The sequence below is a fragment of the Notothenia rossii genome (assembly GCF_949606895.1).
Source record: "Notothenia rossii genome assembly, chromosome: 7".
NCBI classification, from domain to species: domain Eukaryota; kingdom Metazoa; phylum Chordata; class Actinopteri; order Perciformes; family Nototheniidae; genus Notothenia; species Notothenia rossii.
This window is the reverse complement of record NC_136905.1, coordinates 9,154,574-9,169,039: the sequence shown is the minus strand read 5'-3', so window position 1 is coordinate 9,169,039 and position 14,466 is coordinate 9,154,574. Positions and strand designations below refer to the sequence as shown.

Sequence of the window (14,466 nt, the reverse complement as noted above, 5' to 3'; positions counted from 1 at the left end):
AAAGAGCTACGGACAAGAACAATGTTGTTCACTCATCTGCTTCCTTTGGTGTTGACATGAAAAGTGATCACGATTGGTGTCTCTGTTCATCATCTTTCTAAGTGCCGTTATAAATGCATAATCTATAAGCTACTTATATGATTACACCTCTTTTTGAATCCTTACCTTGACCCCCTGTGAGGGCACCAGCAGGGACCAGGTGACGCTAGGGTAGTACAGACTGTAGAGCTCTCCTGAGGGCTCCACCGTCTCTACGTGGAAGCGGTAGCCTCCAAACACATAGATGGCATCGGTCTGCTTGTGGTAGACTGCAGAGTGACCGTATAAACCTGGTTGAGGAACACATAATGCAACACAGGTTGAAGTGCAAAGGAAAAGAAAAAAGTTGGCTGAATCTGTTTTTGTGTTGTTTGTTTTCTACCTCTCTGAAAATGTAATGAATTCCTATTGACAAACATTAATGTCTGTACTTATGTCAGTGTTTCATAAATCAATGTTGTTTATTTCTTTATTCCACACACGGTAGTTCTTTTAAAAACAAAACATGTACACTTATACTGTTTTTAGTTTTTTTTAATAGAGAGGCGAAGTCCCTCCCTTTCCGGGGGGGCTCAATGGGACCTTATTTCGGAAAAATTATGTATTGAAGTGAATGGAGAGAGAAAGATTATCTTTCCATCCCGTTTGAATTGTGCCACGAATTACACATATGATGTTTGTCAATCTTAAAAAATAATTTTGTCCAAAAAATTAAAATGTGTCGTAAAACTGTGAAGTAACACTTTTCTTTGTGTGAAACCGCTCAATGAACTACATCTCCCATCTCGCACCACACACCAAGACGGCCGTCACCTTGGAACATTTCACTTCTTTCTTTCAGAATGAGGCGGAAAGTATTAAAAAAGGTGAAAATCACTCCAAGTCTGGGCATGTTGAGAGCTGTACGTACACACAAGGGGAGTTAGTCGGTTCCGTAAGAGCCAGCATGCGGGACTGGGATTCTGGGATTTGTAGTCTTTCTAGTTGCGTATTTTTCATAGTCTTATATTTCAACAGTTTTACGACAAACTGGGACTTTTTTGAGATGGAAATGATTTTTTAAGATTGACAAACATCATGTGTAATTTTTGGCACAATTGAAACGGGATCGAAAGATAATCTTTCTCTCCCCATTGACTTCAATACATAATTTTTACGAAATAAGGTCCCATGGGTCGGAAGTAGATGGGCGTGACTTCGCCTCTCTATAGCGCCTGGTGGAAAGGAGCAGGGAGAAGAACATCTTATTTTACCTGCCCCTTCTTACAAAAAACCCCTGAAATAACCATAAAATAAAAGAAACATTATTTCAGTTACAGTTTCTTACAAATACTGAAACATAAAACTAGAACACAATGAGTTACAGGGGGAGTAAAAGCTCAAATTAAACCCGTAATAAAAGGACTCAAAAACCTGTAGGTGGTGTGCCAACGTGGGAGATGATGGTCCAGTTTCCGGTCCGAGGGCTGAACTCCAGCAGGTGGTGGTTGAAGCCGTTGTCTGGAGAGTATCCTCCAATCAACAGCACGGAGGAGTGTCTGCGCACCGTTAAAGTGTGGCCGGCCAACGAGGGCAGCAGCGTGCTCTATATATGGAAGAGATATACATTTGTTAGAGTGAACATTTTTTATTATTATACTGTTTTTCATTACTTTATTATAGGTGTCAGATATTACAAAACATGTCTCTGAATTGTTTGGCTCCAAACACCAAACAGATCATTGCAGCATTACCCATAATCCCCTCTGTTTCAGCCCTGTTTCCAAAGTGCCAATTCTCTGTCTGTTACTTTAGATGAAAATAAGGAGCCCCTCCCCACGCCCCTCTGAGAGACATTTGGTTAGAAAGAACACAATGGTGCTCTAGGAGGAGATTCAGGTGATAAGGGGGGGGGGGGGGGGGGGGGTTACCTTGGTTGGTGATTGGCTAATTGTTACTCAAGCCAAAACATCGTTATGACATCATAAAGTGGCCGAAATCTGATCAGTTCATTTTCAGACAGGTTTTTATAGAAATGGATCAGGACAAAAAGAGAAAGAATCTTTCTTCCTGAAACTTTCAGAGTCTCTTTAGACAGAGGGGAGACATGTTGATGTAGAAGAGACATGAACAAGTGGATTTTGCATAATAGGTGATCTTTAACATGTTTTCCACAGTAAGTCTAACCCCTGACCTTGTGTTCTCTCCAGACCAAACTGCTGAGATTCAGAGTCCAGGTGTCCATGGCAACACCGCTGTTAGTGACTCCGCCCACCACCAACATGCAGTCGTGACTGGCTGCGTGGTTTCCAGAGCCGGACTCGTGATTGGTCAGCATGGCAGCGGCGTGGTGGTAGCGAGGACCGGGAGTCGAGCCTTCCTCCAATGAGCTGGTCAGCATTTGGGTCCAACGGCGCTCCGACACAGAATATCTAAACATCAGGGAAAAAATGGAAACATGTAGACGATGCATGAGCTTTATACGTACAGGGTTGACCGCTTTTTAAGAGTACAATTCAAGAACTTCCAAGATAGCATAACCCAAAAAGTCAAGAGTCTCTATGCCTTTATAATCAAAAATAGAATTAACTGAATAATTGCTCACCCACAGAGATGAATGTATAGTGACATTTTTTAAAATCTTTTTTCAGGTTAACTTTGCTTAAAAGTAAACAAATCATAGTTTACAATAAATATTGGTATCTGTTCAAAAACAATTTAAAGGAAGAAATGAACAAAAACCGATCCCAGCGGAGTATTAATTTACATGAGAAAATATCTCTATATTTACATTTAAAAGGTTAAATGCTCGTGCTCTGCATCTGGTGATACAAGGAGACAACAAAAACATTAAACAACAGTATTGTGTCATTTAAAATGCAAATGTTTTTTAGGTTTACATGAGTTATGGTTTAGCTGAAACACCAGATTAAGTTAAAAAACCAAAAAATGTTCAAAGAGTATAATTGAATTCAAGCATATCACTCCACTTGAAAACATAGTGGTAACCATTAAGCATTTTTCTAATTATTATTATCAAACCTAAAACACTTCTCAGACCAGTCTAAGGGTTACACAGACGTACCTGTAGACATTACCCAGAATGCCCTGTGTCAGAGAGAGTCCTCCGTACATCCAGAGGTTTCCCTGCGGTCCGGACACCAGAGAGTGACCCATCCTGTGCAGGAACCTGTGGGCCTGGTTCTGTGGAGCAACGGGAAACATTAACGTGTGTTTGTGTGCACTATTAAAGAACCAGCAGATTGAAAAAGATATTAGTTTGAATGTTTACCACTGTTAGTTGTGTGTCCAGCAGGGTTTCCCACAGCAGGCTTATGGAGTCTCGGAGGACAGAGCAATCGGATCCAGCCCAGTTCTCTGAGCACACACACACTCCCAGAGACTGACACACACACAATACTTTTGTTAGCAATCAAGGAAAATGTGTAACAGGACTATCGTTACCAAGAAACTTCCTTTTACAGCTGTCTCTTTATAGCTGGAGATGAATGATATTCATCTTATTATATTTTACATTTACATTGTTTATTTATTCCCACATTTTACTTGCAGCATAGTATCACTTGCATTATTGTTGTTTATGTAGTAAGTATATTGTATGTTACACTGTTGGTTGGGCCTGGGACTTGGTAGTTAATGTACTTTGACCAATTATTCATAAACATTTAATCAAAATGGCTGTCATTTAATGGTTTGATTCGGCCAACAGTTTTTTTATTTACTAGGCTATTGTGCATGAAATTAAAACCTTAAAATGTAATCTTGAATCTTATGAAAACATCACAACAAGTGAAATGGCAAAGAGTATAAGCTTCAGTTTTTTTTTTTTTAACTCGGAAACCATTAAATTCTCAGAACTGAATAATCCCTGAGCCACAGAGAAAACGTAGAAATGAAAACCAAATTTCTTAATATGTAGTCAGAATTCTTACTATATTACACGCTCCTCGTCCTTCTGCTACTCCACAGTCCTGAGGGCACATGGGCCGGTCGCAGTGGGGTCCTCCGAATCCCTGCGGGCACTGGCAGAGCCCCTCCCGGCACACGGCACCCCCCGGACACACAGGAGACCCCTCTTCTCCGTCATCAGAGCTCTGCTGGCAGCGCCGCACCCAGAAAGACGCGTTGAAGCCTTGAGGTTTGTTCGAGGAGACGTTGGCCTCAAAGTAGACGGAGATCACGCCTGGAGGTAACAGAGAAAAGATAATATACATTTGATCAAGTTAAGAGTTTGAATACAATGTTTTAATGTTTGACAGTAAAAGGACTTTCCCAATGCACCGAGGGGACTTGAATTGAAGGGTAGTTCATGTGTTTAGAGGGATGTGTACTACTGTGCTGTTTAGATTAGATATATTTTATTGATCCCAAATAGATTTTTTTTTTCTCCACAGCAGCATGTTAACAATGCATTGCATATCAGTTAAAAGAATAGTAAAATAAAAATAAACATAAAAAGTAAATGTATGTATAACAGGAGGAAGATATAGATCTATAACGTATCTCAATTATGCACAATATAAATGTCTAATATCTATTTCAGGTTTGTCCTACAGTAGGAAGGATCCTTCCTCTGTTGGTCTTTCCTAAAGGTTTAACAAAAAAAAATCCATTACTAATTATAGGGATTACCGTAATTTTCGGACTATAAGCCGCGCCTTTTTTCCCATTTTTCGACCCTGCGGCTTATATAACGGTGCGGCTAATCTATGGATTTCTACAGCTAACGGCCACTAGGGGACCTCCTAAATCTATGGATTTGTACAGCTAACGGCCACTAGGGGACCTCCTAAATCTATGGATTTGTACAGCTAACGGCCACTAGGGGACCTCCTAAATCTATGGATTTGTACAGCTAACGGCCACTAGGGGACCTCCTAAATCTATGGATTTGTACAGCTAACGGCCACTAGGGGACCTCCTAAATCTATGGATTTGTACAGCTAACGGCCACTAGGGGACCTCCTAAATCTATGGATTTGTACAGCTAACGGCCACTAGGGGACCTCCTAAATCTATGGATTTGTACAGCTAACGGCCACTAGGGGACCTCCTAAATCTATGGATTTGTACAGCTAACGGCCACTAGGGGACCTCCTAAATCTATGGATTTGACAGGTTACATTCCACCACCTTTAACTCTATGGGCTCTATGGCCGGTCCGCGCCCCCCACCTTTAAGTGGCGGGCTCCAGCAGGAAAAGCTGGAGTCCGGAAAAGAGTGAGACAGGTAGCGCGCAAAAGTAAAAGTGGAACCGAGAGTGGTACGAGAGACAGAACGAGAGCGAGACAGACAGACATTACGAGAGCGAGACAGTTTGTCCCCGTACCACTGGTTGAAAACTGCTGCTGTAGATCACTGCCGGTACGTGCGCTGGGAGTTTGAAAGTTGAAAAGTGTGTGTGTCTGAAACGCTATGTGATACAGTACAGTTTACACAGCACAGTACATGTTCTGTAGCTACTATTGCACTAAATGATAACACTTGAATACGTTATGCAAATATGCAACTGGTTTGTTGAAATGTTAATAAATGGGAGCTTCCTCAAACAGCCATCTCTTTCCCGACAATCCCCTCTGTGCACGAACCCTTACATATGGTAATTAAACATTAAAACACCTGTGGCTTATAGTCCAGTGCGGCTTATATATGTACACATCATTCAATTTAGCTGCTGCGGCTTATATTCAGGTGCGCCTTATAGTCCGGAAATTACGGTATTTTAAGAATATTTGTCCTGTTGCTCTGCAAGTGTCTAAGGACAGATGTCTCGAATGCTGTACTGTCTAAATAACTCCCTTAGACAAACTGGTCATATGTAATATTGGACAGTATAAATCAAATAAAACTAGATTGACACCATTTCAATTGCTCAACCTTTGCTGTGGGCCTGCAAAGGACTTGTGTCAAAGCAGATTTCTCCAGGCATAATGTTTATTATTTAAAGATAGTTACCTGAGGTGGCCTCCACTGTGATAGGCTCAGTCCTGGTGGTGCCACAAAATGCACCAATCAGGTTGTGATCTGAATGTACGACTCCATTGGGCAGGAAACGAGGGAGGCCGTCAAACACATAGACAAAAGAGCTCTGCAGAACAAAACATAAAGAACACAAGGTCAGTCATATAGAGAGGAATACTAACACTGTGTCATGCTACATCACAGCTAGCATGTTGTTAGCTTGGGTGTATTTGTGGACTCACTTTACAATGCGTGTGGGAGTCAGGGTGTAGTGTGAGGGCCACAGGGGGGCACAGCTGTCTGGGTAGACATGGAGCCAGGTTCTCCGTCACAGACAGGACCCACAGGCAGTGAGAAAGCCCTCCTTTGCCCTCTGTGCCACTACGCCATCCCAGAGAGGAGGAGAGAGGCATGGCGGAGGAGGAGGTGGAGGAGAGCAGCACCGAGCGGCCCTGGCACTGACGGTAGCAGGTGCCATTGTTCCTGTTGGAGAGAGAAGGGAGTCAGGGTAGGGTTAGGATAGGAAACACAGAATCAACCAAATACACTTCCACTGTTTCTGTTTTTATCAATACCTTCTCATGATCTACATTTCTTGATTTTGAATTGTTTTTGTTTGGATACAAATACATGAGAATTTATTCATTATCAATTATCAAATGTCCTTGTTAGTATTTAATCATATGATATAGTCAAACTGCTTTTTAAGTAAAGCTTTATTGCAATAAAAAGTCTGATCCATGTCTTTTTATCTTAGCCAAAGACAACTACCGTAATTTTCGGACTATAAGCCGCGCCTTTTTCCCCATTTTTCGACGCTGCGGCTTATATAACGGTGCGGCTAATCTATGGATTTTTACAGCTAACGGCCACCACCTTTAACTCTATGGGCTCTATGGCCGGTCCGCGGACCCCCACCTTTAAGCGGCGGGTTCCAGCAGGAAAAGCTGGAGGCCGGAAAAGAGTTAGACAGGTAGCGCGCAAAAGTAAAAGTGGAACCGAGAGTGGTACGAGAGACAGAACGAGAGCAAGACAGACAGACATTACTAATGAGAGCGAGACAGTTTGTCCCCGTACCACTGGTTGAAAACCACTGCTGTAGATCACTGCCGGTACGTGCGCTGGGAGTTTGAAAGTTGAAAAGTTTGTGTGTCTGAAACGCTATGTGATACAGTACACTTTACACAGTACATGTTCTGTAGCTACTATTGCACTAAATGGTAACACTTGAATACGTTATGCAAATATGCAACTGGTTTGTTGAAATGTTAATAAATGGGAGCTTCCTCAAACAGCCATCTCTTTCCCGACAATCCCCTCTGTGCACGAACCCTTACATATGGTAATTAAACATTAAAACACCTGTGGCTTATAGTCCAGTGCGGCTTATATATGTACACATCATTCAATTTAGCTGCTGCGGCTCATATTCAGGTGCGCCTTATAGTCCGAAAATTACGGTATATATGCTGACATTTATTTGTATTCCTATTTTTTATTCATTTCTTATTTCGTAGTGACATGTGACTAACTGTAAAGCATTAACCCATCACTGTACCCTGTATGCAAGGGCTGGTTTGCCTTCACTAACTGTACGGAGGCTCAGTCACTGGGACATTTTTATATACAAAGCCATGTTAGGGAAACTTCCATTCGACATCTGCTCCCTGATCTCACGGCGAATTGTAAGTGGCTACTGCCTGAGATCACATGCTGTGGTTTTATTAAATGTGCCAACTGCTAGGGCTGCCTTAGGGAAGATAGCATTTAGATGCGCAGCTCCACTGTCTTGGAATAGTCTGCAACTGAAATGGAAACTGAACAATCTGGTTCCACTAAACGTTTTTAAAGCTCGGTTGGATGCTACTCAATCGGAAGCTGTTGGTACCTGTTCATGTGGATAGTTATGTAAATTGTAAAATGTCCTTTTTGTTGTTCTGTTTATGTTTTGTTTATGTTTCATGTGGAACCTACTTGAGCAGGTCTCCCTTGAAAAAGAGATCAATGATCTCAATGGGATTCACCTGGATAAATAAAGGTTTGAAATGAAATGAAATCGTTTTTTATTATTATTATTTAAATTTGTATCTTGATTTTATTTTTTATTGTATTAATCCGTGTGAATCTGTGCTGTCCTGTTTGTCACCCTTACCCTGTTGCTGCTTGAACAACTACATTTCCCCACGGGGATTAATAAAGGACCATCTTATTTTATTTTGTCATAGTTTAAGTCAGGCTGCTTTCATTTTAGTCTTTTTTAGATTTTAGAAATGAGTCCGGCCAAAATATGAACTTGTGTCACTTTAATCTTCAACTTAAGTAAGGTAGGTACAACATTTACTGTATGCCAACAGGGTAGTCCTAATTTTCTATTATAGAATGGTTTAAAATATGACATTGTTGCTGCTAGTCTTCCTTAACACCGGTAAAGGATGAAGCTCTCCTCACCTGGGGTCTCCGTAGTATCCGGGCAGGCAGGACTCACAGTGCGGCCCCTGCGTGTTGTGGGTACAGTAGCACTGGCCGGTCTGGTTGTGACAGTATCCTCGCACAGGGTGACCGTGGCCGTTACACTCACACTGCACACAGCCCTCGCCTCCAGACAGCGCCGATCCAAAGCTGCCCGGGCGACAGTCCTCACAGTGGGGGCCGGTCGTCCAATCTGGAAGACAAAGGAAGCATGTCAGATGAGCTTATTTCAAAAACAAGGCAAGGCAAGTTTATTTATATAGCACCTTTCAACACAAGGCAATTCAAAGTGCTTTACAAGAACAAAAGACATTAAGAAACATATTATCAAATGGCATTTAAAAACACTCATTTAAAAGCAAAGATAATAAAACATGAATAACAAAAGGTCCATGAATTAAAGTGACAGTGCAGTGTGAGATACACACACCTGAAATGTTTAGCTCTGACTCTCAATCATTGCTCGCTTTCTTTCTACTTTCTTTTTTAACTTATCCTTTAGTTACTTCAAGTGTTTCATGCTAAACAAAACTCCCTTTTGAAAATTCTAATCTGCAACCAATTCAGAATATTCAACGCATCCTGGCCCCATTTGTGTAACATATAAAATAAATTTGCTCCCAGACGTTCTGTCATGCAGTGTAATTTACAAACTGCGAATATGATTTTACCTCGTAACTTTCAGTATGTGATAAATACAAAAACATGACTTAACACAAGAGTTAAGCCTCAGGGTGTTTCTCAATGTCGAGGAAGGATGCTCCAGAGCCACTATTTCAAGTGTACTAGGTCATCGAGTGCCGCCGAAGGACTGTTCCAATCTCCAGCATACTTGGAATTCTACCGAGCCCAGCGAACTTTGTAGCGAGAAATTTCGAGGCTGCACATGTGTAGACTCCGCGGTCTTAAAATCCCCACAATGCTTTGCGCACGGACCAATTTCCAAAATCTGTGGCGGAAAATGTAAGACGGGGCCTCTCATATGACGCACACCTGCTCGCCTGTTCCACTCTTTGTTTTCCGAATGCCAGGAAGGATTCTTGCCTAGCTTCTGAAGGAAGTGACTCGGAAGACATGTGCTACCAAGCAAGCGTACTCGACATTGACCCTGACCCCTGCCACCCATGACACAAACTGTTCACCCCCCTCCCCTCTGGCAGGAGGCTGCGCTCCATCATGACCGAAACCTCTCGTCACCTGAACAGTTTCTTCCCCTCCGCTACCGGCCTCTTAAACACGGCCCGGCCCCCCCACTGACACAACGTAGTCTCTTCCATTACATTAATGCACACAATGTTCAAATACTGTTTACTGCACATATTCTTATTTTATATTCTATAACTCATTGCATTCCACTGTAAATGACTGCTTTATTTTATTGCGATTTAACTATATTTTATTACAGTGTCCTTAAAGATTTCTTGTTTTGTATTTTATGTCAGCACCACGACATCAAGTCAAATTCCTCGTATGTGTGAAACCTACCTGGCAATAAACCCGTTTCTGATTCTGATATTGAAATGAGTCATATATTAAGGTCTCACCCTGGCATTCGTCACAGATCCCCGGGGCAGTGATGCAGGTGGAGTGGAAGTTGCAGCCACAGTCTACGTCACATTCGACCCCACTGAGGACCAGCGTGGCGGGGTCAGACGTCCAGCCGAGGGAGCATTCACACTCAAACCGCGGGCTGCCGCTGCACTGACCCTCACGGCACTCGTTGTAGCACCTGTGGGAAGGGGGGGAATTATTGTATTGCCTTTTTACAGCTGTACGAAAGCAAGCCTGATGACCAAAAGGGAAAAGCAAGGAAGATCTGAATGTAAAGACAAGGGATGCTTATTCTGATTTCTTTCCGATCGATAACCGACCCTTGTTTTTGAAGCAGCCTTCTGTTAAATGAAATGACTATTTATATTTTACACTGTGCTGTAACTTTAATTATCGTATTTTACTTAATGTCTTAATATATTTGAGCTCGTTTGTATTCTCATGGCTTTTCAATTATTGTGTTTTTAAATGATTTTATATATCATTTTATAATCTGTTGTGCACTATATGTTAATGCTTTTATTTATTTTTATTTGAACAGCCTTGTGTTAAATTGTGCTATATAAATAATCTTGCCTTGTCTTGCCTGGTTTACTGATTATTAACCAACAAGACTGATAAAACAAGTTAAACCCATTTATCACCAGCTGCAATGCTCATGCAGGGTATATGCAGGAATCCTGAAGTCAGATGTAAAACCTTTTAAGACCTTTTTTAAGACCCTCTCCATACATTTTAAGACCTCATCGCCACTTGGAGTTTTAACCGGTTACCTTGGCGACACACTTTACCTCACATTGACTATATACAGTATTGATTGTCCTTCCTCCTTATCTTCCAACCATTTGGACGCAGACTTGTATTTCCCCATAACGATGTTGCTTAGCAACCGGCGTAAACGGACCTTCGCGCGCTATCAAGCAGTGAGCGCGCGATGTCCTGTTCAGATGACGTCAAACCCAACGGGATGCCATAAATAAACTACACACAATCACACTACACACCTACGCCATGATTACATTCAGGCACACTGTAGAATATAACCTCTTTGGACAATTCATATACTTATTGAAAACAAGCTACAAAATGTAATACCTTGGAAAATGCCGTTTAATACTTTTTAATAGCCCTAATTTTCGCTAAATTGATTGATCAACTTTTAATACTTTTTAAGACCCCGCGGACACCCCGTCATGGAAAACATGTGCGAGTCCCCTCTTCACCCAAAAGAGTTAGCAGCCATCTTGTTGCATGAAATGTCATGGATGGACACCATTTTGTTTTATTGTTGAACTGAAAGCATTAATAGTGAATTGTGAAAAGAGATGGCATCCTGTGTAGTACTGGAACAACTCACCTCCAGAGCCAGAGGGGAAAAAAACTGTGGTATCCTTTACTGAAGTTTCTCCAAAGCCAAAGTAGCCGCTTGGAAATAGTTGTATTTCTGAGTGCCTTTCTGTTTGTCTTTAAATGCATTTGATTATTATAATTGATTCATTTTTTATTTTATTATTATTTATTTTCTTGTCAGTTATTTAATTAAATGTGTTCTGGTCTTGTCACCTGGTGTCTTTGTTCTTTGCTTCCTGGTTGGTTACGTAGATGTAAGTCAAATGTAGTATATTATACATGGAATGCCGACTCATTTGTACATGTCTTATTCACTCATTGTTAATATCTGTATTTGTGGATGTCATTGTTTATGTTTGTAAAAAATGAAAAACTTTTTAAAAAAAAAGTGAATTATGAACAAGCCTTTTGAGAGAGTAGGAGGATGAACAAAGGAACACTTCTTACGTCTGGTTGCAGTGCAGCGTGCCGTCCCCGGTGTATCCTCGCTCACAGTGGCACTCGTAGGAGGTGGGCGTGTTGATGCAGGTGGCGAAGGAGTGACAGTTGTGGAGACCCAGCCTGCATTCCTCCACATCGGGGCAGGTGGGGTACGACCAGATGGCGTCTTGCTCTTCGTTTTCCAACAGCTCCAGCTCCATCTCCATTTCCAGAGGTCGCGGCGGCGCAGAGGTCGTAGGGTCAGGACTGGAAGAGAAGGAAAAAACAATATTTGAATCTACTCAGTGGCAGACTTACTAAGGGATGTAAGCCCACATATCATTTAGAAACAGAAAGAAATCCATATATTTATTTTTCAGATGTATACAACTGATTACATCAAAATATATTCTTTCATTACATAGACTGGGTCAAGTGGATTGTATTTATTGACGTGCTTTGCAAATGCATTTTTCCCACTTAACTTGGAGTAATTGTATTGTGAAAAACAAGATAAGGACTTCTTCCCTATCCAAGGACTTAACAACCAAAATACATTTGCAACGAGTTAAATAATAAAAAAAGATATATATAATACACTAAGTAAAACTACCCAGATAACCTAAGACATTGTCTCGTTAGGAAATGGTTGTATGCTTACTGCAGGAAGTGTAATGAGACATATCTTACTTTGCAGCTCGTGCTTCAGCCACAGCCACACTGCAGTTATAAACTGAGGGGTCGTCCATTCCCCCCCAGTCTCCCTTCAAACATCTGAAAAAATTCATGGAAAACATGGAATAAATACAAGAAAAAACACAAAAAGACTTTCATCAGGTGTGTTGGTGGCACATGGACTTTCTCTGTACAAAGAATATATAGTTAAAGGGATTTGTTGTACGGTTGCAAAATACTTACTTTCCAATTGTGGGATTGTTGTGGTCGCCACACCAGCCACACTGGAAGGTTCTCAGGCAGTCTGTGCACGTGTTTAAAGCTGAACATTGCTTACACTGGGGAACCGAATGAACACTGAAGACGGAGAGAATAAGGAATGATAAAAAAATATATTAGATTAAGGTTGGTTTCAACTCATTGACTGACAAAATACAAGTGATTGCAGTAAAATGTGAGTGTACTGCTGCATGTGGTCATGTTTACATCACAGGAAAGCCGATAAATGCAAATACTCCATATGTGTATCGGCTGTCAGCGAAACATGGCAACAAATAAAAGTGTTCAAATGTTCTCCTTTTACCTGTCGTACCAGTCCCTGCACTCGCCATACGGGTATTTTGTGAGGTAGGCAGCAAAGTAGAAGCAGGCCTGTGCCGACTCACACCATGCACACTGGCTGGAGTTAGAGAGGCACTCGCCACACGACCTCCTCCTTTGTAAGACAAAAAGATGTGCCGGGAGGAGAGGAGGACAACCATTAGAGTTATAGTTTCAAGTTTCAACACAAGAACACAGATAACATAGTTCAAGTAGATCAAATCAAACAGAATATAATAGAAACAGAATAGGACAGAAACTGTGCAGATTAGTCTATACAGCAGGGATGTAACGATATATCGAATATCGCGATAAATACATGTCTCGATACCGTCGTGAGACACATTTTTTTTTTTTTAAACCTTTATTCAACCAGGTGGTCCCATTGAGATCATCTTTCTCTTTTTCAAGGGAGACCTGTCCAACATGGCAGCAAGTAGGTTACAACATGAACATAAAACAACAGATAACACAAAAGGACATGGTATTTACAGGGCTACATGTACATACCTAGAGACATTGACAAGTACCAACAGTATATTTATATCTCACCCTGTCAATAAGCCTCACCTGGGTAGAAACTGTATTGTTTTTGAAGTGGTGGAGAGACAATGCACAGTTTGACCCACTGCTGTCACCCATGGCCAAAGCATATCTCTCTGTCCCAGCAACATCAGTACCAAGCAAGAGAGTATATTGTAAACACCCAAACATCCCAGCCTCTACCTGGAAATGTGGACATGCTCATATTCCTAAAAGATAACCTTGATGATGCTGAGTGAGTGAGTGAGTGAGTGAGTGAGTGAGTGAGTGAGTGAGTGAGTGAGTGAGTGAGTGAGTGAGTGAGTGAGTGAGTGAGTGAGTGAGTGAGTGAGTGAGTTAGTGAGTGAGTTAGTTAGAGTTGAGTTACTTGAAAAACTAAAGTGAAACTTGATTTATTTTATTGCAGGGTCTGATTGTTATATTTTTGACACTTTTAAATACTACTATCCTACTAAAATACTGTACAAATCAGATTTATTATTTAATAAAGAACATTTTTCCAAATAAATATTTCAAAAAAATGTTTTTCTTTATATTTCAATATCGCGATAAATATCGTACCGTGAGTTTTTGGTATCGTTACATCCCTAACATACAGTAATTGGAATATTGATATATGTGAGTTGCAAACAGATGAATGTTATGGATGGACTATAGGCTCTTGTTGAAATGTCCTCTGGTGAAAAGAAGTTGTTTTAACTCACTGGTTGCAGACTTTAGGACACACCCTTGGGTCCCGTATGGATCCATCTAGTCGGCCCCGTCGGCTGCACTGGTAGTCGCCTTTCTTGCTGGAGTTTATCTGCCACTCACAAAAAGTATCCTGCAGGCCAAAGTAAAGGTTAGCATGAGTCCGAA

General features: G+C 41.3%; 1 protein-coding gene across 1 annotated transcript in view; it reads right to left on the bottom strand.

The window, feature by feature from the left end:
* Positions 1-14,466, bottom strand: part of megf8 (multiple EGF-like-domains 8) — a 39,721-nt gene that overhangs the window by 10,484 nt on the left and 14,771 nt on the right. Inside the window, exons 18-32 of the mRNA XM_079693897.1 lie at positions 14,313-14,431; positions 13,049-13,180; positions 12,709-12,822; positions 12,481-12,564; positions 11,818-12,057; positions 10,014-10,198; positions 8,449-8,662; positions 6,243-6,483; positions 5,995-6,127; positions 3,972-4,222; positions 3,311-3,421; positions 3,104-3,222; positions 2,213-2,450; positions 1,453-1,624; positions 166-329 (exon numbers count right to left, since the gene is read on the bottom strand). Coding sequence (XP_079550023.1) covers positions 166-329; positions 1,453-1,624; positions 2,213-2,450; positions 3,104-3,222; positions 3,311-3,421; positions 3,972-4,222; positions 5,995-6,127; positions 6,243-6,483; positions 8,449-8,662; positions 10,014-10,198; positions 11,818-12,057; positions 12,481-12,564; positions 12,709-12,822; positions 13,049-13,180; positions 14,313-14,431 — 2,517 coding nt within the window. The remainder of the gene's footprint in view (positions 1-165; positions 330-1,452; positions 1,625-2,212; positions 2,451-3,103; positions 3,223-3,310; positions 3,422-3,971; positions 4,223-5,994; positions 6,128-6,242; positions 6,484-8,448; positions 8,663-10,013; positions 10,199-11,817; positions 12,058-12,480; positions 12,565-12,708; positions 12,823-13,048; positions 13,181-14,312; positions 14,432-14,466) is intronic.